The sequence below is a fragment of the Pristiophorus japonicus genome, chromosome 15 (assembly GCF_044704955.1).
Source record: "Pristiophorus japonicus isolate sPriJap1 chromosome 15, sPriJap1.hap1, whole genome shotgun sequence".
Classification (NCBI taxonomy): Eukaryota; Metazoa; Chordata; class Chondrichthyes; family Pristiophoridae; genus Pristiophorus; species Pristiophorus japonicus.
In genome coordinates, this window is record NC_091991.1 from 14,299,012 (window position 1) to 14,325,477 (window position 26,466).

The window sequence follows — 26,466 nt, forward strand, 5'->3', positions numbered from 1 at the left end:
GGACGTATGACGGAATGGAAAGTAGCCAAGAATAGAATAGCAAGTTACAGAGATGAAACCTGTCAAAAGAACCAGAAAATGTCAGGAGGAGAAAGAAACACCAGATATAGTGAGGAAAGGCAGCAGCACATACCCTGAGCATTAAAGTCAAAATGCAAACATTTTTTGACTGATGAACATTGGTCGGGTCATTGCCCTGGTGGAATTCTGTTTGTGAATACAGAGGCCAGCCAAATCATTTCCAGGCTCGTACATTCCTACTTTCCTACGAGAATAAGGTCATTGTAAGGTCTTACCCACCGTGCTTGTGTAACTTTCTTCTTATGACTTGGGATTTTACATACTGAAAAATTACATCTTAATCGATCCAACTAGAGTAACTGCCAAAATATCTCCTGATCACTCAGCCCCTTCCAATCTTTCTCTCTCCCCACTCCCCCCATCCACCCACCTGCCCCCCCCCCCCCACCACCACCCCGCAACATCCAGCACTATGCTTGCGATCCAGTCATGATGCCTTTGCAAATGGGTATGTCTAGTTTGTCCGGAATATCGTCTCGTGCTCACTGATTATTGATCGATCCACTTAGATCCGCTATCAACGTTTGAGAAGGTCTATACACAGAGTCAAAGTCTTGCATCGAACACATCCATCACACAACAAAGCATTATACATGCAAAATATCTAAAACATCTGCTCAGGTTTCACTCATAAAACAGCAAATCACAACTGGACAATCCGAGCAAGAGAGAACGGCCAATCGTTCCTTGACACTTTGCCCTCTTCCTAAAGGGAGGAAAGCAGGTTTACAAATACTGCCAACATAATAGACAAACTTCCCTCAACAATAGCAATTAGTCTCTCACTGATCCCGAGATGTGCCAATTTGGAGTGTTCCACATAGGGAGCAGTACAGAAACATCAGCAAAGGTGCAGCCACACCTGAGCAACATAGCAGCGCTCCAGACATCAACACGCCCACAAGCACGACAACTAATCTTGGCATCTGCTGGCACCTCCACAATAGAAGTTACTTGAGATATAAAACCAAATATATTTAGTAGGGCAGGACAGGATCAGATCCAACTGTGGTAACCCTCCTGCCCTCTGCTCTTCCACCCCCACCCCCACCAATGCTGAGGCCTGGTAACGCTCAGAGTTGTAGAATAGAGTACCGAAGCACTGCCTGTGCCCCAGGAACACGCTGCTCTGGAGAGAAGGGGTGAGGGGTCTATCCGACAATGTGGAAAACTGCCCAGGTATGTCTTGTCCATTAAAAGCAGGACAAATCCAATCAGGCCAATTACCGCTCTGTCCGTCTACTCTCAATCATCAGCAAAGTGACGGAAGGTGTCGTCAACAGTGCTATCAAGCAGCACTTACTCACCAATAACCTGCTCACCGATGCCCAGTTTGGGTTCCACCAGGACCACTCGGCTCCAGACCTCATTACAGCCTTGGTCCAAACATGGACTAAAAAGCTGAATTCCAGAGGTGAGGGGAGAGTGACTGCCCTTGACATCAAGGCAGCATTTGACCGAGTGTGGCATCAAGGAGCCCTAGTAAAACTGAAGTCAATGAGGATCAGGGGAAACTCCCCACTGGCTGGAGTCACACTTAATACAAAGGAAGATGGTTGTGGTTGTTGGAGGCCAATCATCACAGCCCCAGGACATTGCTGCAGGAGTTCCTCAGGGCAGTGTCCTAGGCTCAACTATCTTCATCTGCTTCATCAATGACCATCCCTCCATCATAAGGTCAGAAGTGGGGATGTTCACTGATGATTGCACAGTGTTCAGTTCCATTCGCAACTCCTCAGATAATGGAGCAGTCCATGCCCGCATGCCCCAACACCTGGACAAGGTTCAGTGGCAAGTAACATTCACGCCACACAAGTGCTAGGCAATGACTATCTCCAACCAGTGAGAGTCTAACCACCTCCCCTTAATATTCCATGGCATTCCCAATGCCGAATCCCCACCATCAGCATCCTAGGGCTCACCATTGACCAGAAACTTAACTGGACCAGCCGCATAAATACTGTGGCAACAAGAGCAGGTCACAGGATGGATATTGTGTGGCAAGCGTCTCACCTCCTGACTCCGCAAAGCCTTTCCACCATCTACTAGGCACAGTCAGGAGTGTGATGGAATACTCTCACTTGCCTGGGTGAGTGCAACTCCAACAACACTCAAAAAGCTTGACACCATCCAGGACAAAGCAGCCCGCTTGATTGGCACCCCATCCACCACCTTCAATATTCACTCCCTCCACCACCGGCGCACCGTGGCTGCAGTGTGCACCATCTACAAGATGCACTGCAGCAACTCGCCAAGGCTTCTTCAGCAACACCTCCCAAACCCGCGACATCTACCACCTAGAAGGACAAGGGCAGCAGGCGCATTTGAGCACCATCACCTCCAAGTTTTCCTCCAAGTCACATACCATCCTGACTTAGAAATATATCGCCGTTCCTTCAGCGTCGCTGAGTCAAAATCCTGGAACTCCCTCCCTAACAGCACTGTGGGAGCACCTTCACCACACGGACTGCAGCGGTTCAAGAAGGCGGCTCACCACCACCTTCTCGAGGGCAATTAGGGATGGGCAATAAATGTCGGCCTTGCCAGCGATGCCCACATCCCAGGTACAAATAAACAAATAGAAACAAATAAGGGTAGAACCTTCACTTTTGTGCTTATCGCCCAAAAATGGGTGTTATTTCCGGCATGGGTGTTAAAAAAAGGTTTTCAGATCGGCAGCTTCTCGCCCATTCTCAAGTCTCCATTTTTAAAAATGGGCGTTACCGCGAGTGATATGAAATGGGCGGTAGGATACATTTTTTTGACCTTCTGCCGTAAAGTGTGGCTGTCCTTAGCAACGATATGGCAACGCTCGATTCCCGCGTTTCAGGAGGTCAAAGGTCATCATGACATGCCCAGAAGAGGAGAAAAAGAGAGAGGGAGCTCAGAGGGACTGAAGGCGTGGCTGGGTGTGGTGTGGCTGCTTTGGGAGGAAGGAGAGAGACTTTAGATCTTCACAGCAAATAGGCAAACAAAGATTAGCTGTTACCAGCCATATATTTGCCCGAATTTGGTCTATAATGGAGAGAGAGGAGGAGGCATCACAGCATGCTGTGGAAACTGACGCTGGAGAGAGCAGTGAGGTGGGAGAGGAGCACACTGGAGGGCGCAAAGAGCCAGGAGGTTCTCGGACGAGGCAAATGCCTCCCTCCTGCAGGAGGTCGAGTCACACTGGGGTGATTCGACACAGGGAGGGCGTGGGAAGCCCACCCCAAAGGCCTACCAGAGGATATGGACCGAGATAGCAGAGGTGGTCTCGCCGGCGACCAACAAGGTGCGTGAGGGCAACCAATGCCGCAAACGATGGAACGACCTTGTGGGATCCGCAAGAGTAAGTATTACATTGATTTACATGTACTTATGTATTTATATAATTTGATTTGTAACAGTCATGAGAGACTATCAGCAGATGTGAGGTCTTTCACTTTTACCAGGAATGTTTTACTCAAAGCCTGCGGTCACGGTGTACGTCTTTAGGTAAAGAATGATCATTTTCATAATAATCATGATTACATCTGTCGATTATGTGTTGTATCAGTCTCTGTGACAGTACCTAGCAATGATATCATCCTGTCACCTTTTACAGAAGAAGCTATCGATGATGAGGCCCGTGGAGAGGCGAATGGGTGGGGGGGGCCACCAGTCCCCAGCGACATCACTGAAATATAGGAGCGGGTGCTCACACTCGTGGGGAAGCACCCCCGGACAGCCACGGACGCATCTGCAGACCCTGAAGTGATGCCACGTGAGTAAAGCTTACACCATTGCGTGATGTGAAGTCAATAGATGCTACACCCACACATATTTAAACAATCATATATGATAGATGATTTCTAAAATTGTACAAGAAATAATGATGGCCTAATGAAAATCCTTGGCATGCAAATGTGTTGATGATCATGAAATGTGATATCTGCGATGATTTTGAGAGCGGTGGTGCTTTTGTCGTGCATATGCTGTGCGTAGCGCTGGACTCACCTTGTCACCCTAGCACCCCCTTCTCCTCTAATAACCTCATTTGTGTTTTGCAGCTCAGCCAGCAGCGTGGCCCCAGGCAAGACCACAGAGGCCAGAAGGTGGGGGCGCGGGACAGGAGTCGGCAGATGATCCTACATTTGGTGCTGAGGAGCTCCGATTCTCGCCCGTCACTGTTCTCCACGGATGAGAGCGGGACTTCGAGGAACCTGCATCGCCACACTCCAGAAACCATTCCACCCCAAGGCCATCTAGTGGTCCTCCGGTCATTCCTGTCTCCACTCCGGAGGTACCGGCCCCAAGCACCTCGCCACATGACACCCCATTTGTCCCCAGGATGGTGCCGACCCCGCGGCGATCCCATGGACTCGGCAGGTCTGTTCCACGAGTGCCAGATAACAGCGGAGAGATGGTACAATTGTCCAGGAGGACTGTAGACATTGGTGACCAGCTCATCGAAGCATTGGGGGGGTGCATATTCCGACAGCTGGCCACCATGACTGGGTACATTCCGCAGATGGCGGAGGCCCTGGATGCTATAGCCAGGAACACTGCTGGTACAGGCCTCCCAGTGGTCCCCGAGCGCGGCACTCCACCCCTAGGTTCCGCACCACCACTGCGAACGACAGATGAGACCAAGGACCAAGATCCTGCTTCTGCATCAGAGAATGTTGCCTCCTCGGCAACTCCTGCTCCCGTACCTGTGCAATGACCGCATCTGCCTTCATCCTCCCCACCCCCCCGCAATGAGGCACCGCCTGAGGAGCTCCTCGGCCAGGCGCCGTGGAGTGAGGAGGGGAAGGGGTAAAGGTGGGGAGAAGAAAGTGAGGTGCATGTCCGCAGGTGATGGCTGTGTTATATCTCCATCTGGGTGTGTGCAATTTGTTGTAATGTATGGGGGCTGGGGAGCACCCTCCTGCTTTGCCTTTGTATTCTGTGTTGCTGGGCATGTTTGAACATTTGATTGATGTCAATGGTGGAAAAAGTGGGGTGTGGGTGGGGGTTGGTGTTATTGGCTGTGATACTTATGATTTCAGACCAATGTTGGTATAAAAATTTTGTTATTGAACATAACCTTGTTGCGCATTGTCTTGGATAGCTGCACCGTTACACACTGGTGATTCCTTAACAAGGGTTAAAAACAACTTACCATCAATCAACTTAAACTTTAACTGGCATCAAAGTGACGGGCACCATTGATGTCTGAGCTGCACTTACACAGCAGTGTGTCAGCGTTGTCACTCACATCAGCGCTCTTTCAGGCAAATCGTTCAGATATCAGCTCCTCATGTAAGAGTCTTGTAGCTATGTAGCCACCACTGGCCCTTTCCTGCCATCTGCAGGGGATCATGGGCATGGTTGCATAGCCAGCCTGATTGTCTGGCCCTACGTCAGCATCCAGCCCCTCTTTGTCTTCTTCCTCTCTCTCATGAGGTGGAGCATCAGTGCCTTCTGGCAATTCTTGGCCCCTCCTGATAGCCAGGTTGTTTAGCGTTGAGCACACGACCACGAATTTAGCTACTTGCTCAGAGTTGCATTGTAGCTCCCCTCCTGAGTCTGAAGCGCTGCTTAAGCACAGTTATTGTTTGGTGGCCCCATTGCATTGAAAGTATAATAGCGATTGACCAGAAGCAATGATTTCCTCACTAAAATACACCTGGAGTAAATGCCCAATAGTCCAGAGTTTGAAAATATGTCTGTTGAGATGTTTACTTCACCTGAGAACTCCAGAGTCAATGCAAACTCCCCCGAAGTTGAGGCAGCCTTTTGAATGAAGCGACCTGCGATTTAAAAAATATCAACCACACCACTGGTGTTCGTTCAGAACAGTTCCACTTTTTCTGGGCGTTTTTTTGGGCGAGCGATATTGTGGGCGATATGTGTGTGAGGTGGTGAAAGTGACAGTGGGCAATCTCCTGGGCATTAGTTTCACCAAATGTGCTCTTTACGACAAAAAAAAAATGGGCGGGCAGTATTATTGAATCTCAGCGTTAATTTCGCGCGGAAAGTAACGCTGGGTGATATTATGGGCGTTGATTCCGCCATTCTGATGATTCCACCCCAAAAAAGTGGGCGGGCATTAATATTTTTTCCCGCAGTTAAGCACATGGGGAAAGTAATGCTCGGCGATAAGTTTCCGAAAAATACCCGTCAGTTTCCATTTTCTGCCAAAATGGGCGATATATGGGCATTATACGTCATTTCAGCGGTAAAATGGGCATTAAGTGGGCGTTACGCATACAAGTAAAGTGGAGGTTCTAGCCCATAGTCTTTCTCTCGACAGCCGTCTCCATAAAGTCAACACTGCTGTGATTTAATTCTCACGTTGGAAGTTGCAAGCTGCTTGGCTTTGCTTACCTCTACCTTGTAGACATTAGATGGATGGTCCCTCTGACCGCAGCCCTCAGTCACGGTTTTACAGCAGCTGTCAGGGACCAGTCTGTCAGCCGACACCGGCGAGAGAATGTAAGCACTGTACTGCCAGTCAGCTGAATTGTTGCTGCCACAACACTTGAACTGCAACAGAGGGAGAGAACAGTAATGCTGCCTTCTGATAAGATCAGGTGAATTAACTTGAATATTGTTTGCCAAAATATGAGGAAGAAACATCCTGCTTTTGTGAATAGTTAACATTCTCCACAGGGAGGAGATGGTAGAAAAAGGTTCGATAGCCTGCTCCTATCTCCCTGTGTATACCTCACACTGCTTCCTGTTTGTTCGTCAGAGAAGCCAATATCAACATGCTGCCAATCCACTAAATCTTAGAGTAGTGTAAAACTGCTCGGCTTAAATCAAATACCCAAATTAAACGAGCGTAAATGCCCACACGGAGCACGATAACAGGGTTTTCAAAACACACTCCAGACGCAGTTATATAAAGGAGGGGTTATAATCATAGAACGGTTGCAGCACAGAAGGAGGCCATTCGGCCCGTCGAGCCCATGCCGACTCTCTGCAAGAGCACCTCAGCCAGTCCCACTCCCCCGCCTTTTCCCTGTAGCCCTGCAAATTTTTTTTCTTCAGTTACTTATCCAATTCCCTTTTGAAAGCCGTGATTGAATCTGCCTCCGCCACCCTCTCAGGTCGTGCATTCCAGATCCTCACTGCGTAAAAAGTTTTTTATCATGTCGCCTTTGATTTTTTTTGCCAATCACCTTAAATCTGTGTCCTCTGGTTCTCGACCCTTCCACCAATGGGAACAGTTTCTCTCTACCTACTCTGTCCAGACCCCTCATAATTTTGAACACCTCTATCAAATCTCCTCTCAATCTTCTCTGCTCTAAGGAGAACAACCCCAGCTTCTCCAGTCTATCCCCGTAACTGAAGTCCCTCATCCCTGGAACCATTCTCGTAAATCTTTTCTGCACCCTCTCTAAGGCCTTCACATCCTTCCTAAAGTGCGGTGCTCAGAATACTCCAATTGAGACCAAACCAGTGTTTTATAATCATCATAATTTCCACTCTTTTGTACTCCATAGCTGTATTTACGAAGCCCAGGATCCCGTATGCTTTTTAACCGCTTTCTCAACCTGCCCTGTCACCTTCAACGATTTGTGCACATGTACCCCAGGTGTTTCTGTTCGTGCTTGCCCTTTACGATTGTACTCTTTAGTTTATATGTGCTCTCCTCATTCTTTCTATCAATATGTGTCACTTCGCACTTTTCTGCGTTAAACTTCACTTGCCACGTGCCCGCCCGTTGTTGAACAATAAACAGGAACTGTGGGGCAAGTCAATAACAGAGCATCAAATGCCTTTCGCTCGTCTCTTTCATCTACGAACCTTCCAGGCGTTTCCTTATATACCCAACCTCCCCCTCCCCTCCCCTTCCCTCCCCTCTCCTTTTCCCTCAACATCCCCTCCTCTCCCCCTCCCCCTTCCCTCCCCTCCTCCCTCTACCTCTCCCCTCAACATCCCCTCCTCTCCCCCTCCCCCTCTCCTCTCCTCCTGTCCCGCCTCCCTCCCCTCCGGGATGATTACACGCCATTTCACAAAGCTGCACATTTCTCCATCATAATTTAATTTTTCAAATCAATTTAAGTAAAAATCAAAACATCCAAACGAAAACATTTCAACAAACGATTTGATGACCACTAGAGCAAAGTAAATAATGGATCCTCATTCTTCCTGCGTCATTCAAAATCATGATCGGGTAAATATAGAGAAACTGCAGGAGGGTCGGTAACCATGGATACAGAGTTAAGATAATTGGCAAAACATCCAGGGGGAGATGAGGAAAAATCTTTTTAGTCGGCGAGTTGTTGTGATCTGGAACGCGCTGCCTGAAAGGGCGGTGGGAGCAGATTCAATAGTGACTTTCAAAAGGGAATTGGATAAATACTGGAAGGGGAAACATTTACAGGACTCTGGGGAAAGAGCAGAGGGAATGGGAGTAATTGGATAGCTCTTTCACAGAGTCGGCACAGGATGATGGGCCGAATGGCCGCCTCCTGTGCTGTTAGATCCTATGATTCTGTTGCAGCAAGTGCATTGCCCTTTTGTTAAATCAGCTGCTGTTAAAGAGCTGCCGCAGGCACCAGCACCAGAAGCCGGCGAGCTTCCCGTGGGTGGTTTGCTGGGCAATGGATCGAAAAATGATAATCAGAACTGTTGACCAGGACCAGTGTTGCTGTAGAAGGTTCTGATTTTTTTAATTATAATTATTAATACGCAGAACTAATAATATTTCCTGATCAAGGGCAAGAGAGAGTGGATCAGGGAGAAATTCAGAAGAAAAATAAGGAAAGTAATTAAAAAAATCAAATAATCTTCAGAAACAATGTCAGTACCACGTGACCTTTCGGCCCCTCCCGCCTGATCCACCATTAAATCAGGTTGTACCTGATCTGTACCTCAACTCCACTTTCCCGCCTTTGCTCCATAACCCTCGATACCCTTACCCAGCAAAACTCTAGCCATCTCGGCCATGAAAGCTCCAATTGATCCCCAGCATCCACAGCCTTTTGGGGGAGAGAGTTCCAGATCAGTGTGACTGATGGCCTGGTCCCTTGTTGTGGACTCCACCACCAGAAAGAATGGGCGTATCGACCTTTTCTGATTCTTTTATCATTTTAAAGGCCTTAATTAAATCACTCCTCAATCATATAAACTTAAAGGAATACAAACCCAAATTTACACAACCTGTCCTCATAATTTATCTCTTTAGGGCTTGTTACCATAGTGGGGAGTCTGTGCTGTACCTGCCTCCCCCTTCCCTCCCCCCCCTCTTCCCCTTCCCCCACTCCCTCCCCCCGCCTCCCCTCCCCCTCCCATCTCCCCTCTCCTTCCTCCCCTTCCCCCTCTCCCCTCCTCCTCTCCCCCCTCCCCTTCCCCCTCTCCCCTCCTCCTCTTCCCCTTCCCCCACTTCCTCCCCCCTCCTCCTCTTCCCCCAGCTCCCCTCCCCCTCCTCCCCTTCCCCCCTCCTTCCCTTCCCCCATCTCTCCTCCCCTTCCCCCCATCTCCCCTGCCCCTCCCCTTCCCCCCCCAGCCTCCTCGCACCGTTCCTCTCCCCCCCCACCACCTCTCCCCCATTCTCCCCTTCCCCCTCCCCCCTCCCAGGCTAATAAATCTGTCCTGAGGTGCGGTGCCCAAAGCTAAACGCTGCACTGTAGATGGGGTCTGACTGAGCCTCTGTGCAATTGAAGCATCATTTCCTCCCCCTTGTACTTTCGCCCCCTTGAGATAAAGACCAGCATTTTATTGGCCTGTGTACTGGCTTTTAGTGATTTGTGGACACGGGCCCCTAAATCTTGTTACTCCTCCGTTAGTGGATGACCTCACACTTCCCCACACTGAATTCCATCGGCCCGTTTTCTCCGCTGATGTAATCTGTCTAGGACCCTTTGTAATGTCTGCTCCCATCCACAGAACATATTGTGTGCACATGTCTCTCACACCGATGTAAGGGCAACCGATCTCTTTAATTGTTGAAATTTCCATTCCACAGATCAGAAAGGTATATACTGGAGGCGTGGCATTGAAGACCATACTAAAAACATCACAGTACATAAAGACTGTATTTCACCAGAGGTCTTTCTATTGGTTCCCCCAATGCCCATAAGACGACCAACAGTGGTAATAAAGTGTAGCAAGCCAATCAAAAAACTGGAGTATGAATTCTTGATGAGTTTGCATCATCACTCAGTATCTTCCTGCTTTGGGACAGCACAGACTAGTTGGGCCGATTGGCATCTTTCTATGCAGTACATTCTATGTAAAGAGTCACAGAAAGTTTTGTAAATTCATAACACAAGTACAGATTGGAAAATCTTTGCACGGTGACACTTGTTAAAAAAGCAGTAAATAATGGTTTAAAAAGTTGCTGTCAGATTAAATAACATCATGAGGTGGAAACATCACCATTCCTGCGCCTGCAGAAATCGACACTGCGCTCAGTGGGGGTGAAATTGCCCCGTGCCCCGATTGGGGGCAGTAACCTTCCGGGGGCGGGACGGTTAGGGCCCGACGCGGAATTGCCGCCCCCACTGCTGAATTGGGCTTACCGCCCCTCAGAGGAAGCGGAGTGCAATCTTCTTTTGAGGGTGGATCCTGAGACGAAATGTTCAGCGCTACACGGATGCTCCGTAAAGCACCGACGCGCTTCGACGTCCCTCCCATTCGATTAAAGAGGCGGGCCGCCGCGCACTCTGCACGGCCTCCACTGGGCCCCCAGCGTGGGACTGGGCCTGCAGCCCAGCGCCCAAGGCGGAGTCCCGGGCTGCACGATGGCAGCCGAGGCCTGCCCCTTTAATCAACGCCCCGAGAGCGGATGTCGACCAGCTTCGTGATCCGTGGCCCAATTGCCCCCGTGGGGCATTAAGGGGTCAGTGCGGGGCGTTAAAAGGTCGGTGCGGGGCGTTAAGGGGTCGGTGCGGGGCGGTGAGGGGTCCCGGGCATAGCGATGATGTCATCGCCAGTTGCATGGAGGCCTGGGGCGCTAACCGCAAACTCCCGGGTAATTTCCCGGGCGAAAACTGTCTTGCCTCCGGGGGGCGCTAACAGATCTATAAAAGGGTCACTTTCGCCCTCAGTAAGTTTCTGTGACACTCTGTGATGTTCACTGCTCTCTCAGCAGGACCATAGAGCACTGAGATCATAGAATGATACAGCACAGAAGGTGGCCAATCGGCCCATTGTGCCTGTACCGGCTCTTTGGTAGAGCGAGCCAATTAGTCCCACTCCCCGCTCTTTTCCCACAGCCCCGTAATTTCTTTTCCCTTCAAGTATTTATCCAATTCACTTTTGAATGCTACTATTGAATCTGCTTCCACCACTTTTGTTGGTAATAAAAAAATCACCCAATGCAACTGTTTAGCAATCTCTGTGAACTCTGTTCATAGTCCCAGACGCTGTGTGAAGAGATCAGGGGGCCGAAATTGCCCTCCGCCTGAAACGGGGCGCTCATACCGATCTTTAAGCGTTCCGTCCGCCCCCAGTGCATGGCCGGACAATCCGGGGAAATTCAGCTCTTTGTTTTTTTTTGGAGTGAGGCGGATGTGATGTCATCAGCGGCGGGGGAAATGGGGGCGGGTCGGAACGGCCGTCATTCCGAGCCATCAGCGTGTCGCGCTGACGCATCACAACGTCCACCCCCTTCAGTTAAAGGGGCGGGCCTCTGCGAACTCTGCAGCCACTTCAGTGGCAAGCACTGGGCCACCAGGGAGGATTTCGGTCGGGCCAGTGGCCCGGTACCCGAGAGGGGGTGCTGAGCTGCCTGTTGGTGGCCCGGCCGAACCCGTGGCCGAAAATAAAATGGCGGCCGCGCGCCCTCCCCTGTAAGCGCAGACACACCGCGCAGCCGCAATAAGCTTCCCGTCGAGGAAAGCTGTCGGGGCCACTGAGCGGCGGCCGATCCACTCCTGTGCAGCAACTTCCCATGCGGGACGGAAAGGGGGTCGATAGGGCGGCAACACAGGCGGATCAGAGACCATTTCCGCTGGGAAAATCCATGAGGGCAATTTTCAAAATGGCGGCCCCTCTGCGCCGACCGAGAGGCGAGTCCTTACCGACCCGTGGCCGCGTCTTTGAGGCCCCAGGAATCCTGAGTGCAGTGTGGCTGGCTACACTTATTGAGACAGTAAGAAAGCTTTCACACCATTAACTTTTATCCTGCAATTCAGAGTCTTAAATCTTGTCGCAGTTAAAAACAAAAGCAAGTAGAACAAAAAAAAATCGAAATCTTGCTCAGAAAAATAGACAATAGACCTGTTGTCTGTGAACATTTTTCTTCAGAAGAAACAATCCATGCTATCAAGCAATAATCTGCTCAATAATCAGTTACGTGTCAGTGAGCGACACATGGATATCAGAAACCCACCTCCCGAAACCCGCCAGAAAGTTATCTGCTTACATCTTGCTGCAGCCGGTTGATAGAATCGGTGATGCGCTCCTTCCCGGGCTGGGCGTAATTGTCCGTCATCGTTTTGTTCAGATGCTGCTTTAGTTCGTCACTTAACTGCACAAACAAACAAACAATGGTGAAAGGATAAAGAGTGTGAGCTCAGGTTTACCGACTGGCAACAAACAATCAGAATCATAGAATGATAAAGCAGAGAAAGAGGCCCCTCAACAACAACAGCTTGTATATATAGCACTTTCAACGTAATAAAACCTCCCAAGGTGCTTCACAGGAGTGTGATAAAAAAAAAATTCAGCCCATCACGCCAGTGCCAATTAATCCCACTTCCCCTACTCTTTCCCCACAGCTCTGAAAAGGTTCACCCCTCATGTATTTACCAATTCCCTTTTGAAAGTTATTATTGAATCTGCTCCCACCGCCCTTTCAGGCAGCGCGTTCCCGGTCACAGCAACTCGCTGCGTAAAAACAATGTTTTCCTCATAACATAAGAACATAAGAATTAGGAACAGGAGTAGGCCATCTAGCCCCTCGAGCCTGCTCCGCCATTCAACAAGATCATGGCTGATCTGGCCGTGGACTCAGCTCCACTTACCCGCCCGCTCCCCATAACCCTTAATTCCCTTATTGGTTAAAAATCTATCTATCTGTAATTTGAATATATTCAATGAGCTAGCCTCGACTGCTTCCTTGGGCAGAGAATTCCACAGATTCATAACCCTCTGGGAGAAGAAATTCCTTTTCAACTCGGTTTTAAATTGGCTCTCCCGTATTTTGAGACTGTGCCCCCTAGTTCGAGTCTCCCCGACCAGTGGAAACACCTCTCTGCCTCTATCTTGTCGATCCCTTTCATTACTTTACATGTTTCTATAAGATCACCCCTCATCCTTCTGAACTCCAACGAGTAAAGACCCAGTCTACTCAATCTATCATCATAAGGTAACCCCTTCATCTCCGGAATCAGCCTGGTGAATCGTCTCTGTACCCCCTCCAAAGCTAGTATATCCTTCCTTAAGTAAGGTGACCAAAACTGCACACAGTTGTGGTCCCAGCACCGATCCCTGCGGCCTCACCAATACCCTATACAGTTGCAGAAGGACCTCCCTGCTTTTGTACTCCATCCCTCTCGCAATGAAGGCCAACATTCCATTCGCCTTCCTGATTACCTGCTGCACCTGCAAAGTAACTTTTTGGGATTCATGCACAAGGACCCCCAGGTCCCTCTGCACCGCAGCATGTTGTAATTTCTCCCTATTCAAATAATATTCCCTTTTACTGTTTTTTTTCCCAAGGTGGATGACCTCACACTTTCCGACATTGTATTCCATCTGCCAAACCTTAGCCCATTCGCTTAACCTATCTAAATCTCTTTGCAGCCTTTCTGTGTCCTCTACACAACCCGCTTTCCCACGAATCTTTGTGTCATTTGCAAATTTTGTTACACTACACTCTGTCTCCTCTTCTCGGTCATCTATGTATATTGTAAACAGTTGTGGTCCCAGCACCGATCCCTGTGGCACACCACTAACCACCGATTTCCCATTTATCCCGACTCTCTGCTTTCTGTTCGCCAGCCAATTCTCTATCCATGCTAATACATTTCCTCTGACTCCGCGTACCTTTATCTTCTGCAGTAACCTTTTGTGTGGCACCTTATCGAATGCCTTTTGGAAATCTAAATACTCCACATCCATCCGTACACCTCTCTCCACCATGCTCGTTATATCCTCAAAGAATTCCAATTAGTTAGTTAAAATGATTTCCCCTTCATGAATCCATGCTGCGTCTGCTTGATTGCACTATTCCTAGCTAGATGTCCCGCTATTTCTTCCTTAATGATAGTTTCAAGCATTTTCCCCACTACAGATGTTAAACTAACCGGCCTATAGTTACCTGCCTTTTGTCTTCCCCCTTTTTTAAACAGAGGCATTACATTAGCTGCTTTCCAATCTGCTGGTACCTCCCCAGAGTCCAGAGAAATTTGGTAGATTATGCATCTGCTATAACTTCCGCCATCTCTTTTAATACCCTGAGATGCATTTCATCAGGACCAGGGGACTTGTCTACCTTGAGTCCCATTAGCCTGTCCAGCACTACCTCCCTAGTGATAGTGATTGTCTCAAGGTCCTCCCTTCCCACATTCCTGTGACCAGCAATTTTTGGCATGGTTTTTGTGTCTTCCATTGTGAAGACCAAAGCAAAATAATTGTTTAAGGTCTCAGCCATTTCCACATTTCCCATTATTAAATCCCCCTTCTCATCTTCTAAGGGACCAACATTTACTTTAGTCACTCTTTTCCGTTTTATATATCTGTAAAAGATTTTACTATCCGTTTTTATGTTTTGCGCAAGTTTACCTTCGTAATCTATCTTTCCTTTCTTTATTGATTTCTTAGTCATTCTTTGCTGTCGTTTAAAATTTTCCCAATCTTCTATTTTCCCACTAACCTTGGCCACCTTATACGCATTGGTTTTTAATTTGATACTCTCCTTTATTTCCTTGGTTATCCATGGCTGGTTATCCCTTCTCTTACCGCCCTTCTTTTTCACTGGAATATATTTTTGTTGCGCACTATGAAAGAGCTCCTTAAAAGTCCTCCACTGTTCCTCAATTGTGCCACCGTTTAGTTTATGTTTCCAGTCTACTTTAGCCAACTCTGCCCTCATCCCACTGTAGTCCCCTTTGTTTAAGCATAGTACGCTCGTTTTAGACACCACTTCCTCACCCTCAATCTGTATTACAAATTCAACCATACTGTGATCACTCATTCCGAGAGGATCTTTTAATTGGAGATCGTTTATTATTCCTGTCTCATTACACAGGACCAGATCTAAGATAGCTTGCTCCCTTGTAGGTTCTGTAACATACTGTTCTAAGAAACAATCCCGTATGCATTTTATGAATTCCTCCTCCAGGCTACCCCGTGCGATTTGATTTGACCAATCGATATGTAGGTTAAAATCCCCCATGATTACTGCCGTTCCTTTTTCACATGCCTCCATTATTCCCTTGATTATTGCCCTCCCCACGGTGAAGTTATTATTTGAGGGCCTATAAACTACACCCATCAGTGACTTTTTCCCCTTACTATCTTTAATCTCCACCCACAATGATTCAACATTTTGTTCATTAGAGCCAATATCGTCTCTCACAACTGCCCTGATATCATCCTTTATTAACAGAGCTACCCCACCTCCTTTCCCTTCTCATCTCACCTCTGGTTTTTTTGCCAATCACCTTCAATCTGTGTCCTCTGGTTACCGACCCTCCTGCCAATGGGAACAGTTTCTCCTTATTTACTCTTATCAAAAACCTTCATGATTCTGAGCACTTCTATCAAATCTCCTCTTAATGTTTGCTGCCCCATGAAGAACAAGCCCAGCTTCTCCAGTCTCTCCACATCACTGAAGTCCCTCAGCCCTGGAACCATTCTAGTGAATCTGCACCCTCTCTAAGGCCTTCACATCCTTCTGCAAGTGTGGTGTCCAGAATTGGACACAATACTCCAGCTGAAGTCTAACCGGTGATTTATAAATGTTTAGCATAACTTCCTTGCTTTTGTACTCTATGCCTGTTTTTAAAGCCCAGGTTCCCATATGCATTTTTTAACAGCCTTCTCAATCTGTTCTGCCACCTTCAAAGATTTGTGTACATACACCTTCAGGTCTCTGTTCCTGCACCCCCTTTAAAATTGTACCATTGACTTTATATTGCCTTTCCTCAGTCTTCCTATCAAAACGCATTAAATTTCATCTGCCACGTGTCTGCCCATTTGATTAGCCTGTCTATGTCCTCCTGAGGTCTGTTACTATCCCCATTGTTTATCACAATTCCGAGTATCAATTGATCTGCAAACTTTGAAATGATGCCCTGTATACCCAAATCCAGGTCAGTAATATATATCAAAGAGAGCAGTGGTCCCAATACCCACCCCTGGGGAACAGCACTGTATCCTTCCCTCAGTCTGAAAAACAACCGTTCACCACAACTCTCTGCTTTCTGTCCCTTCGTCAGTTTTGTATCCATGCTGCCACTGTCCCTTCAATCCCGGGGGGCTGAAATTGGTCGACATACTGCATACCGCCCAAAATTACAACATTCGTGACTTACCACCGACATACCACCGGAGCTGCAGGCCATCCTGGAGAAGGTGGTTTTAAGTCGATCTTCAGTGGGCAATATGTACCCAGTCTCTCCCACATCCCAGTCTCTCTCACCACCCCACCCGCCCAGTCTCTTTCCCCACCGCCCCCCCACAGCGATCTCTCCTCCCCCCACAGCGATCTCTCCTCCCCCCCCACAGTGATCTCTCCTCCCACCCCCCACAGCGATCTCTTCCCCGACACAGCAATCTCTTCCCTCCCAATGGCCTCCAACAGTGACGCCATCTAGTGGCTAGTGATCCCAAAAGTACATACATGACAGACTCCTTGAACAGTCTGTTGTGGAACCAACCAGGGAGCAGGCTATCTTAGCTTTTGTACTGTGTAATGAGACAGGATTAATAAATGATCTCATAGTAAAGGATCCTCTAGGAATGAGTGACCATAACATGGTTGAATTTCAAATTCAGTTGGAGGGTGAGAAAGTTGGATCTCAAACCAGTGTCCAAGCTTAAACAAAGGCGATTACAAAGGTATGAAGGCAGAGTTGGCTAAAGTGGACTGGGAAAAGAGATTAAAGTGTGGGAAGGTTGATGAGCAGAGGCAGAAATTTAAGGAGATATTTCATAACAAGAATATATGCCAATGAGAGCAAAGATTGTAAGAGAAGGGATAACCATCCGTGGCGAACTAAGGAATTAAGGGATGGTATCAAATTGAAAACAGGGGTATGCAATGTGGCCAAGACTAGTGTGAAGCCAGAGGACTGGGAAACTTTTAAAAGCCAGCAAAGAACGACTAAAGAAATAATAAAGAGAGAGAAGATAGATTATGAAAGCAAACTAGCACGAAAAATAAAAACAGATAGTAAGAGTTTCTACAAGTATATAAAAAGAAAAAGAGTGACTAAAGTAAATGTTGGTTCCCTAGAGGGTGAGACTGGGTAAGTAATAATGGGGAACAGGGAAATGGCAGAGGCATTGATCAAATATTTTGTATCAGTCTTCACGGTAGAAGATACTAAAAATATCCCAATAGTGGATAATCAGGGGCTATAGGGAGGGAGGAACTTAATACAATTACTATCACTAAAGAAGTCGTGCTCGGTAAAATAATGGGACAAAAGTGGACAAGTCCCCTGGATCTGATGGCCTGCATCCTAGGGTCTTAAAAGAAATGGCTGCAGAGATAGCGGATGCATTGGTTGTAATCTACCAAAATTCCCTGCATTCTGGGGAGGTCCCAGAGGATTGGAAAACCGCAAATGTAATGCCCCTATTTAAAAAAGAAGGCAGACAAAAAGCAGGAAACTATAGACCAGTTAGCCTAACATCTGTCATTGGGAAAATGCTGGAGTCCATTATTAAGGAAGCAGTAGCAGAACATTTGGAAAAGCATGATTCAATCACGTAGAGTCAGCATGGTTTTATGAAAGGGAAATCAAGTTTGACAAATTTGCTGGAGTTCTTTGAGGATGTAACGAGCAGGGTGGATAAGGGGGGAACCAGTGGATGTGGTGTATTTGGATTTCCAGAAGGCATTGAATAAAGTGCCACATAAAAGGTTATTGCACAAGATAAATGCTCACGGGGTTGGGGGTAATATATTAGCATGGATAGAGGATTGGCTAACTTACAGAAAACAGAGAGTTGGGATCAATGCGTCATTTTCTGGTGGGCAAGCAGTAACTAGTGGGGTGCTGCAGGGATCGGTGCTGGGTCCTCAACTATTTACAATCTATATTAATGACTTGGATGAAGGGACCAAGTGTAATGTAACCAAGTTTGCTGATGATACAAAGATGTGTGGGAAAGCAAGTTGTGAGGAGGACACAAGAAATCTGCAAAGGGATATAGACAGGCTAAGTGAGTGAACAAAAATTTGCCACATGGAGTATAATGTGGGAAAATGTGAGGTTATCCACTTTGGCAGACAAAATAGAAAAGCAAATTATAACTTAAATGGTGAAAAATTGCAAAGTGTTGCAGTACAGAGGGACCTTGTGCATGAAACACAATAAGTTAGTATGCAGGTACAGCAAGTAATCAGGAAGGCAAATGGAATGTTGGCCTTTATTGCAAGGGGATGGAGTATAAAAGCAGAGAAGTCCTGCTACAACTGTACAGGGTATTGGTGAGGCCACACCTAGAGTACTGTGTACAGTTTTGCTCTCCGGAAGGAAGGATATACTTGCATTAGAGGCTGTTCAGAGAAGGTTCACTAGGTTGATTCCAGAGATGAGGGGGTTGACTTATGAAGATAGACTGAGTAGGTTGGGCCTATACACATTGGAGTTCAGAAGAATGAGAGGTGATCTTATCGAAACATATAAGATAATGAGAGGGTTCGACATGATGGATGCAGAGAGGATATTTCCACTCATAGGGGAAACTAAAGCTAGGGGACATAGTCTCAGAATAATGGGCCGTCCATTTAAAACTGAGATGAGGAGCAATTTCTCCTCTCTGAGGGTTGTAAATCTGTAGAATTCTCTGCCGCAGAGAGCTGTGGAGACTGGGTCATTGAGTATATTTAAGGCAGAGATAGACAGATTTTTGAGCGATAAGGCAATAAAGAGTTATGGGGAGCGGGCAGGGAAGTGGAGTTGAGTCCATGATCAGATCAGCCGTGATCTTATTAAATGACGGAGCAGGCTCGGGCCAAATGGCCTACTCCTGCTCCTATTTCTTATGTTCCTATGTTCTTAGAAGAGATTTACGAGAATGTTTCCAGGGCTGTGAGGTTACAGTTACGTGGATAGACTGGAGAAGCTGGGATTGTTCTCCTTGGAGCAAAGAAGGCGAAGAGGATATTTGATTGAGGTGTTCAAAATCATGAAGGGTTTGGATAGAATAAATAAGGATCAACTTCCAATGGCTGAAGGGTCGGTAACCAAAGGGCACAGATTTAAGGTGATTAGCAAAAGAACTAGAGGCAACATGAGGAAAATCTTTTTTATGCAACAAGTGGTTAGAATTTGGGACGAGCTGCCTGAAAGGGCGGTGGATACAGATTGAATAGAGGCCTTCAAAAGGGAATTGGATAAATACTTGAAGGAGAAAAAATTGCGGGGATACGGGGAAAGTGCGGGAGAGTGGGATTGATTGCTCTTCGAAAGAGCCTCGCAGACTCGATGGGCCGAATGGCCTCCTTCGGGGCTGTACTTTTCTTTGATTCTATGAAATGACCTACCAGAGGTCTATTGATCAGAAAGTTTATTGATTAGCCATTACTGATCAGCAGGCTAAATAATCAGCAGTTACTAATCAGCAGATTCTGTCATATTTGGAATGCGTGTTCCTATCCAGTCGTAGTTCTAACCCGAGAGTTCCACATTTAAGTCTCATTCCTGGTTTCACTTTTTAATCTTTGTTGAAGACGGACGCTGTCTTTTTAAAGGCATTTTTTCTGCAGCTCTTTGCTGGAATCTCGGCACTTCCTGCCGCCCCCCACCCCCTGGCCAACCCACTCCCGGGCCTCCCACCGCTGCTCTGAAATTGGATCGTGATTTTTTTCTATGAAGAAGCCATTTGACTTGCGCTCCGCACTGTCGCCATGGTTACAGAGCTGAGACCAGGAACTGTGTGTGTGCGCGCAGACTGCTGGCTTCGACTGGTGTGTTCAATGCAATGCACCCAGGCTCCAGCATAGCACACCATCCCAGTCTCCCTGTCTAAACACTCTCGGACAAGACTCATTTTATAAAATCAGCTTTAAACTTACCCGATGATAATAAACACAAGCAAGAACACCAGCCACCAGCTCCATCAGGAAGATCAGCAGGAGTAAGGAAAAATACTGAAAAATAAAACAATTACAATTATAATTATAAACTTGCAACGTAGCCATATTTTAATACATAGAATTGCAGAGTAATTATATAGAATCTACGGCACAGAAACAGGCCATTCTACACCGGTGTTTGTAATCCAGATAGTCTCCTCCCACTAATTACACCGCCCCGTCTCCCTCTATTCCATTCTCCTTCATGTCTCCATCAAGTCTCCCTTTAAAAGCATCAAAGCCACCTGCTTCAACCACTCCCTGTGATAGCGAGTTCCACATTCTCACCGCTCTCTGTGCAAAGAAATTGCTCTGAAATTCTTTCTATCACCTGTCAGTGGCTATCTTATATTGGTGCCCTTTAAGAACATAAGAAATAGGAGCAGGAGTCGGCCATTTGGCCCCTCGAGCCTGCTCCGCCAGTCAATAAGATCACGGCTGATCTGATCTTGGCCTCAGCTCCACTACCCTGCCTGCGCCCCATAACCCTCAACTCCCTTCAGTCTGGATTCGTCCACAAGCGGAAACAGATTCTCCATATCCATCCTATAGATCCCCTTCATCATTTTAAAGACTTCGAGCAGGACTCCCTCTTAGTCTTTTCTTTTCTGGAGAAAAGAGTCCCAGCCTGCTCCATCTTTCCCGATAGTTGCATCCTCTCAATTCTGGTCGCATCCTTGCAGTTTCTTCCGTGCTTCAACATCTTTGTTGTAGTTTGGAGACCAGAACTGCTCACAATACTCCAAGTCTGGGCCAGCAAGGTTCCATGTAACATCTTCTCCCCGCTTTTGTATAGCGTTAAAGCATGGTCTAGTTCATTGCTAAAATATTCAAATATAAAGGTCTGGCTAGGTATAAGAACATAAAGAGTAAGAGCAGGAGTAGGCCATTTGGCCCCTCGAGGCGGATCCACCATTCAATAACATCAGGACTGATCTCTGCCCTCAACTCCACTTTCAATGTACTCTCCATCAGCTCTGCCACTGTACAGCTAACGAAAAACACCGGGCTCCTGTGTTGGGTTTATATCTTTCACAATAACATCTGCATTTGTTTTTACGTTCAGTTCTTTAACAGACCTCAAGCTTTGATTCTGCACTCCCTACAGCACCACTGTGTTCTTGCAGAGCGATGTACTGAACTGTTTTCCTGAATGAGATACCCAACGTTGCAACGTGGCGTAGAACGGATGAGAGTGGGGCAGTGAACGTTGGGTTACATGCCTCTCACGCCCCAGTGTCATATTTTTCTCCAGCTACTTATCCAGCACTCTCTGATATTTGCAGATACAGTCAGTCCACACCACCTCCCCCAGCAGTCTGGCATTTTAACCTGTGGGAGCGAGTGGGTTTGGGAGCCGGGCTGCGGCGGGGGAGGGGGGGCGGGTTAAACCCGTGTGTAGCTCAAGCCCGTTAGACTACTTGCCGCAAAACCCTCGGGAGAGGCGGGTTGTCTATTAACATATGCTAATCGGTCAATCACAGTGATACTTCATCACAGTTTTAGGTTTAATGTCGCAGGGCTTTCTGAAACTGGCCAGTGAAGGCAAGGCGCGAGCACAGTGCACAGCGGCACAAGGGGAGCGGGGGAGGGGGAGGGGAGCAGGGGAGGAGGGAAGGGGGTGAGGGGAGAGCACAGGGCACAAGGGAGAGCGGCAGCAGCCATCTCGTGAGAGACTTGCAGCTGCACAGCGGAAGGGGGAACAGGGGAGGGGGAGAAGGGGGAGGGGGAGAGGGGGGAGGTGGGAGTGGGGGAGAGGGGGAGCATGGGAGCGGGGGGAAGGGGAGCGGGGGAGCGGGGAGCAGGAAGAGGGGGGACTGGGGGAGAGGTGGGAGGGGGGAGGGTGGAGCGGGGAGAGGGGGACCAGGGGAGAGGGGGAAGCAGGGAGAGTGGGGAGAGGGGAGAGGGGGGGAGCGGGGAGAGGGGGGGAGCGGGGAGAGGGGGGAGCAGGGAGAGTGGGGACAGGGGAGAGGGGGGGAGCGGGGAGAGGGGGGAGCAGGGAGAGGGGGACCGGTGGGGCGGGGGGAGGGGGGACCGGGGGGGGACCGGGGAGAGGGGAGAGGGGGGAGCGGAGAGCATTGAAGAGGGGGGACCGGGGGAGAGGGGGGAGCGGGGGGAAGGGGAGCGGGGGGAGTGGAGAGCAGGAAGAGGGGGGACCGGGGGAGAGGGGGGAACGGGGGGAGGGGGGAGCAGGGAGAGGGGGACCGGGGGGGAGGGGGGAGAGGGGGGACCGGGGGAGAGGGGGGACCGAGGGGAGAGGGGGGAGCGGGGAGAGGGGAGAGGGGGAAGTCCGGGGGGAGGGGGGAGCAGGAGAGGAGGGAGAGGGGCGAGGGGAGCAGCAGGGTGGGGAAGCTGACATGAGGCACTATCAGTGACACAGGGTGTATAGGCAGAGGCTCAGCTTCCTCGACATGTCGGAACAGCAGTGTCTCAGTTTGTCACATCAGGTGGTGGCAGACGTCTGCAGCCTGCGAGAAGACCTGTTGCCTGGCGGCTGTCAAAGTCCCCACTGCCCTCACCTTTTCAGCCTCTTGATTGTTCCGGGGCTCTGCCGGAGACATACCCAGGATCTCCCAGTTGGCATCTCACAAATGCATAAGACAGGTGATGGAAGGCTACTTTGCCAGGGCCGGGCCAGCAATGAGGTGACCTTGTCCTGTGATGGCGCCAGTCGGAGTGAGCAGGTGCCCGGGGGTTGCGGCTTCCACAGGTGCAGGGCGTCATCACCCGCACACATGTGGCAATCAGGGCCCCAGATTGCCAGGTGTGTTCGTCAAGCGCGGTGCTTCCGCTCAATCAGTGGGCAGCTGGTGTGCAATCACAGGACGCTGTTCTGCAGGTGTGCCTCGGATTCCCCGGGAGCTGACACGGTGCTTTCATCCCTCGGCATTCCAAGCTCCCCGACATCTTCGGAGCTGCGTGCTTCAAACTTGGCTCGTGGCACCTGTCAGAAACCCGACCAATGGACTCCAACAATGCTGGAGTGAATGTCATGTGACCACCAGATGTGTGACCGGACAAGCCCCCGGCCGGCGTGCTACAGATCGGGAGGCGGCCTTCAATGTGCACCATAGTGGTCGCGGTGTGCTGCACTCTGAACAACATAGAATGCATACGGGATTGTATAGAATGCATACGGGATTGTTTCTTAGAACAGTATGTTACAGAACCTACAAGGGAGCAAGCTATCTTAGATCTTGTCCTGTGTAATGAGACAGGAATAATAAACGATCTCCTAGTAAAAGATCCTCTCGGAATGAGTGATCACAGTATGGTTGAATTTGTAATACAGATTGAGGGTGAGGAAGTAGTGTCTCAAACGAGCGTACTATGCTTAAACAAAGGGGACTACAGTGGGATGAGGGCAGAGTTGGCCAAAGTAGACTGGAAACACAGACTAAACGGTGGCACAATTGAGGAACAATGGAGGACTTTTAAGGAGCTCGTTCATAGTGCTCAACAAAAATATATTCCAGTGAAAAAGAAGGGCGGTAAGAGAAGGGATAACCAGCCGTGGATAACCAAGGAAATAAAGGAGAGTATCAAATAAAAACCAATGCGTATAAGGTGGCCAAGGTTAGTGGGAAAATAGAAGATTGGGAAAATTTTAAACGACAGCAAAGAATGACTAAGAAAGCAATAAAGAAAGGAAAGATAGATTACGAAGGTAAACTTGCGCAAAACATAAAAACGGATAGTAAAAGCTGTTACAGAAATATAAAACGGAAAAGAGTGACTAAAGTAAATGTTGGTCCCTTAGAAGATGAGAAGGGGGATTTAATAATGAGAAATGTGGAAATGGCTGAGACCTTAAACAATTATTTTGCTTCGGTCTTCACAGTGGAAGACACAAAAACCATGCCAAAAATTGCTGGTCACGGGAATGTGGGAAGGGAGGACCTTGAGACAATCACTATCACTAGGGGGGTAGTGCTGGACAGGGTAATGGGACTCAAGGTAGACAAGTCCCCTGGTCCTGATGAAATGCATCCCAGGGTATTAAAAGAGATGGCGGAAGTTATAGCAGATGCATTCGTTATAACCTACCAAAAGTCTCTGGTCTCTGGGGAGGTGCCAGCGGATTGGAAAGCAGCTAATGTAATGCCTCTGTTTAAAAAAGGGGGCAGACAAAAGGCAGGTAACTATAGGCCGGTCAGTTTAACATCTGTAGTGGGGAAAATGCTTGAAACTATCATTAAAGAAGAAATAGCGGGACATCTAGATAGGAATAGTGCAATCAAGCAGACGCAGCATGGATTCATGAAGGGGAAATCATGTTTAACTAATTTACTGGAATTCTTTGAGGATATAACGAGCATGGTGGATAGAGGTGTACCGATGGATGTGGTGTATTTAGATTTCCAAAAGGCATTCGATAAGGTGCCACACAAAAGGTTACTGCAGAAGATAAGGGTACGCGGAGTCAGAGGAAATGTAATAGCATGGATAGAAAATTGGCTGGCGAACAGAAAGCAGAGAGTCGGGATAAATGGGTCCTTTTCGGGTTGGAAATCGGTGGTTAGTGGTGTGCCACAGGGATCGGTGCTGGGACCACAACTGTTTACAATATACATAGGTGACCTGGAAGAGGGGACAGAGTGTAGTGTAACAAAATTTGCAGATGACACAAAGATTAGTGGGAAAGCGGGTTGTGTAGAGGACACAGAAAGGCTGCAAAGAGATTTGGATAGGTTAAGTGAATGGGCTAAGGTTTGGCAGATGGAATACAATGTCGGAAAGTGTGAGGTCATCCACCTTGGGAAAAAAAACAGTAAAAGGGAATATTATTTGAATGGGGAGAAATTACAACATGCTGTGGTGCAGAGGGACCTGGGGGTCCTTGTGCATGAAACTCTTTTGAGTTCCTTGTGCATGAATCCCAAAAAGTTAGCTTGCAGGTGCAGCAGGTAATCAGGAAGGCGAATGGAATGTTGGCCTTCATTGCGAGAGGGATGGAGTACAGAAAGCAGGGAGGTCCTTCTGCAACTGTATAGGGTATTGATGAGGCCATACCTGGAGTACTGCGTGCAGTTTTGTTCACCTTACTTAAGGAAGGATATACTAGCTTTGGAGGAGGTACAGAGACGATTCACAAGGCTGATTCCGGAGATGAGGGGGTTACCTTATGATGATAGATTGAGTAGATTGTGTCTTTACTCGTTGGAGTTCAGAAGGATGAGGGGTGATCTTATAGAAACATTTAAAATAATGAAAGGGATAGACAAGATAGAGTCAGAGAGGTTGTTTCCACTGGTCGGGGAGACTAGAACTAGGGGGCACAACCTCAAAATACGGGGGAGCCAATTTAAAACCGAGTTGAGAAGGAATTTCTTCTCCCAGAGGGTTGTGAATCTGTGGAATTCTCTGCCCAGGGAAGCAGTTGAGGCTAGCTCATTGAATGTATTCAAGTCACAGATAGATAGATTTTTAACCAATAAGGGAATTAAGGGTTATGGGGAGCGGGCGGGTAAGTGGAGCTGAGTCCACGACCAGATCAGCCATGATCATGTTGAATGGCGGAGCAGGCTCGAGGGGCTAGATGGCCTACTCCTGTTCCTAATTCTTATGTTCTTATGTTCTTATGTTCTTATAACACAGCACCGAGGTTTGGACCTGAAGAAGCAGCAACTCTCAGCACAGAGCCTCTTCGGAGGATTCTGACCAGGGGCGGAGTGGGGTGGGGGTGGGGGAAGAGGAATTGGAGGAGGAGGTAAGTGATGAGGGGAATGCTCCCCCAACTGCGCACATTGACAGAAACATAGAAAATAGGAGCAGTAGTGGGCCATTCGGCCCTTCGAGTCTGCACCACCATTCAATATGATCATGGCTGATCCTCCATCTCAATATCATATTCCCGCTTTTTCCCCATACCCCTTGATGCCTTTTGTTTCTAGAAATCTATCGATCTCCCTCTTAAATATATTCAGTGACTTGTCCTCAACAGCCTTCTGTGGTAGAGAATTCCACAGGTTCACCCTCTGAGTGATGCCAAGGATGCCCTTATTAATGCAAGGTTCACATAGGTTGTACCAGTGGACTGATAACAGAACCACATGCAACGGCCACTCTTCCCACCTGTCCACCCCTCCAACGCCACTGACATAAAGCAGTCCTACAAACAATCAACCACCCCTTGCACGCAACCCCCCCTTGATCCCCGTCAATCC

At 48.2% G+C, this 26,466-nt stretch overlaps 1 protein-coding gene across 1 annotated transcript in view; it reads right to left on the minus strand.

Annotated features, from left to right (window-relative positions):
• The window catches only part of tspan11 (tetraspanin 11), a 92,042-nt gene that overhangs the window by 26,126 nt on the left and 39,450 nt on the right, over positions 1-26,466 (minus strand). The window contains exons 3-5 of the mRNA XM_070901564.1: positions 20,240-20,314; positions 12,407-12,511; positions 6,415-6,573 (exon numbers count right to left, since the gene is read on the minus strand). Coding sequence (XP_070757665.1) covers positions 6,415-6,573; positions 12,407-12,511; positions 20,240-20,314 — 339 coding nt within the window. The remainder of the gene's footprint in view (positions 1-6,414; positions 6,574-12,406; positions 12,512-20,239; positions 20,315-26,466) is intronic.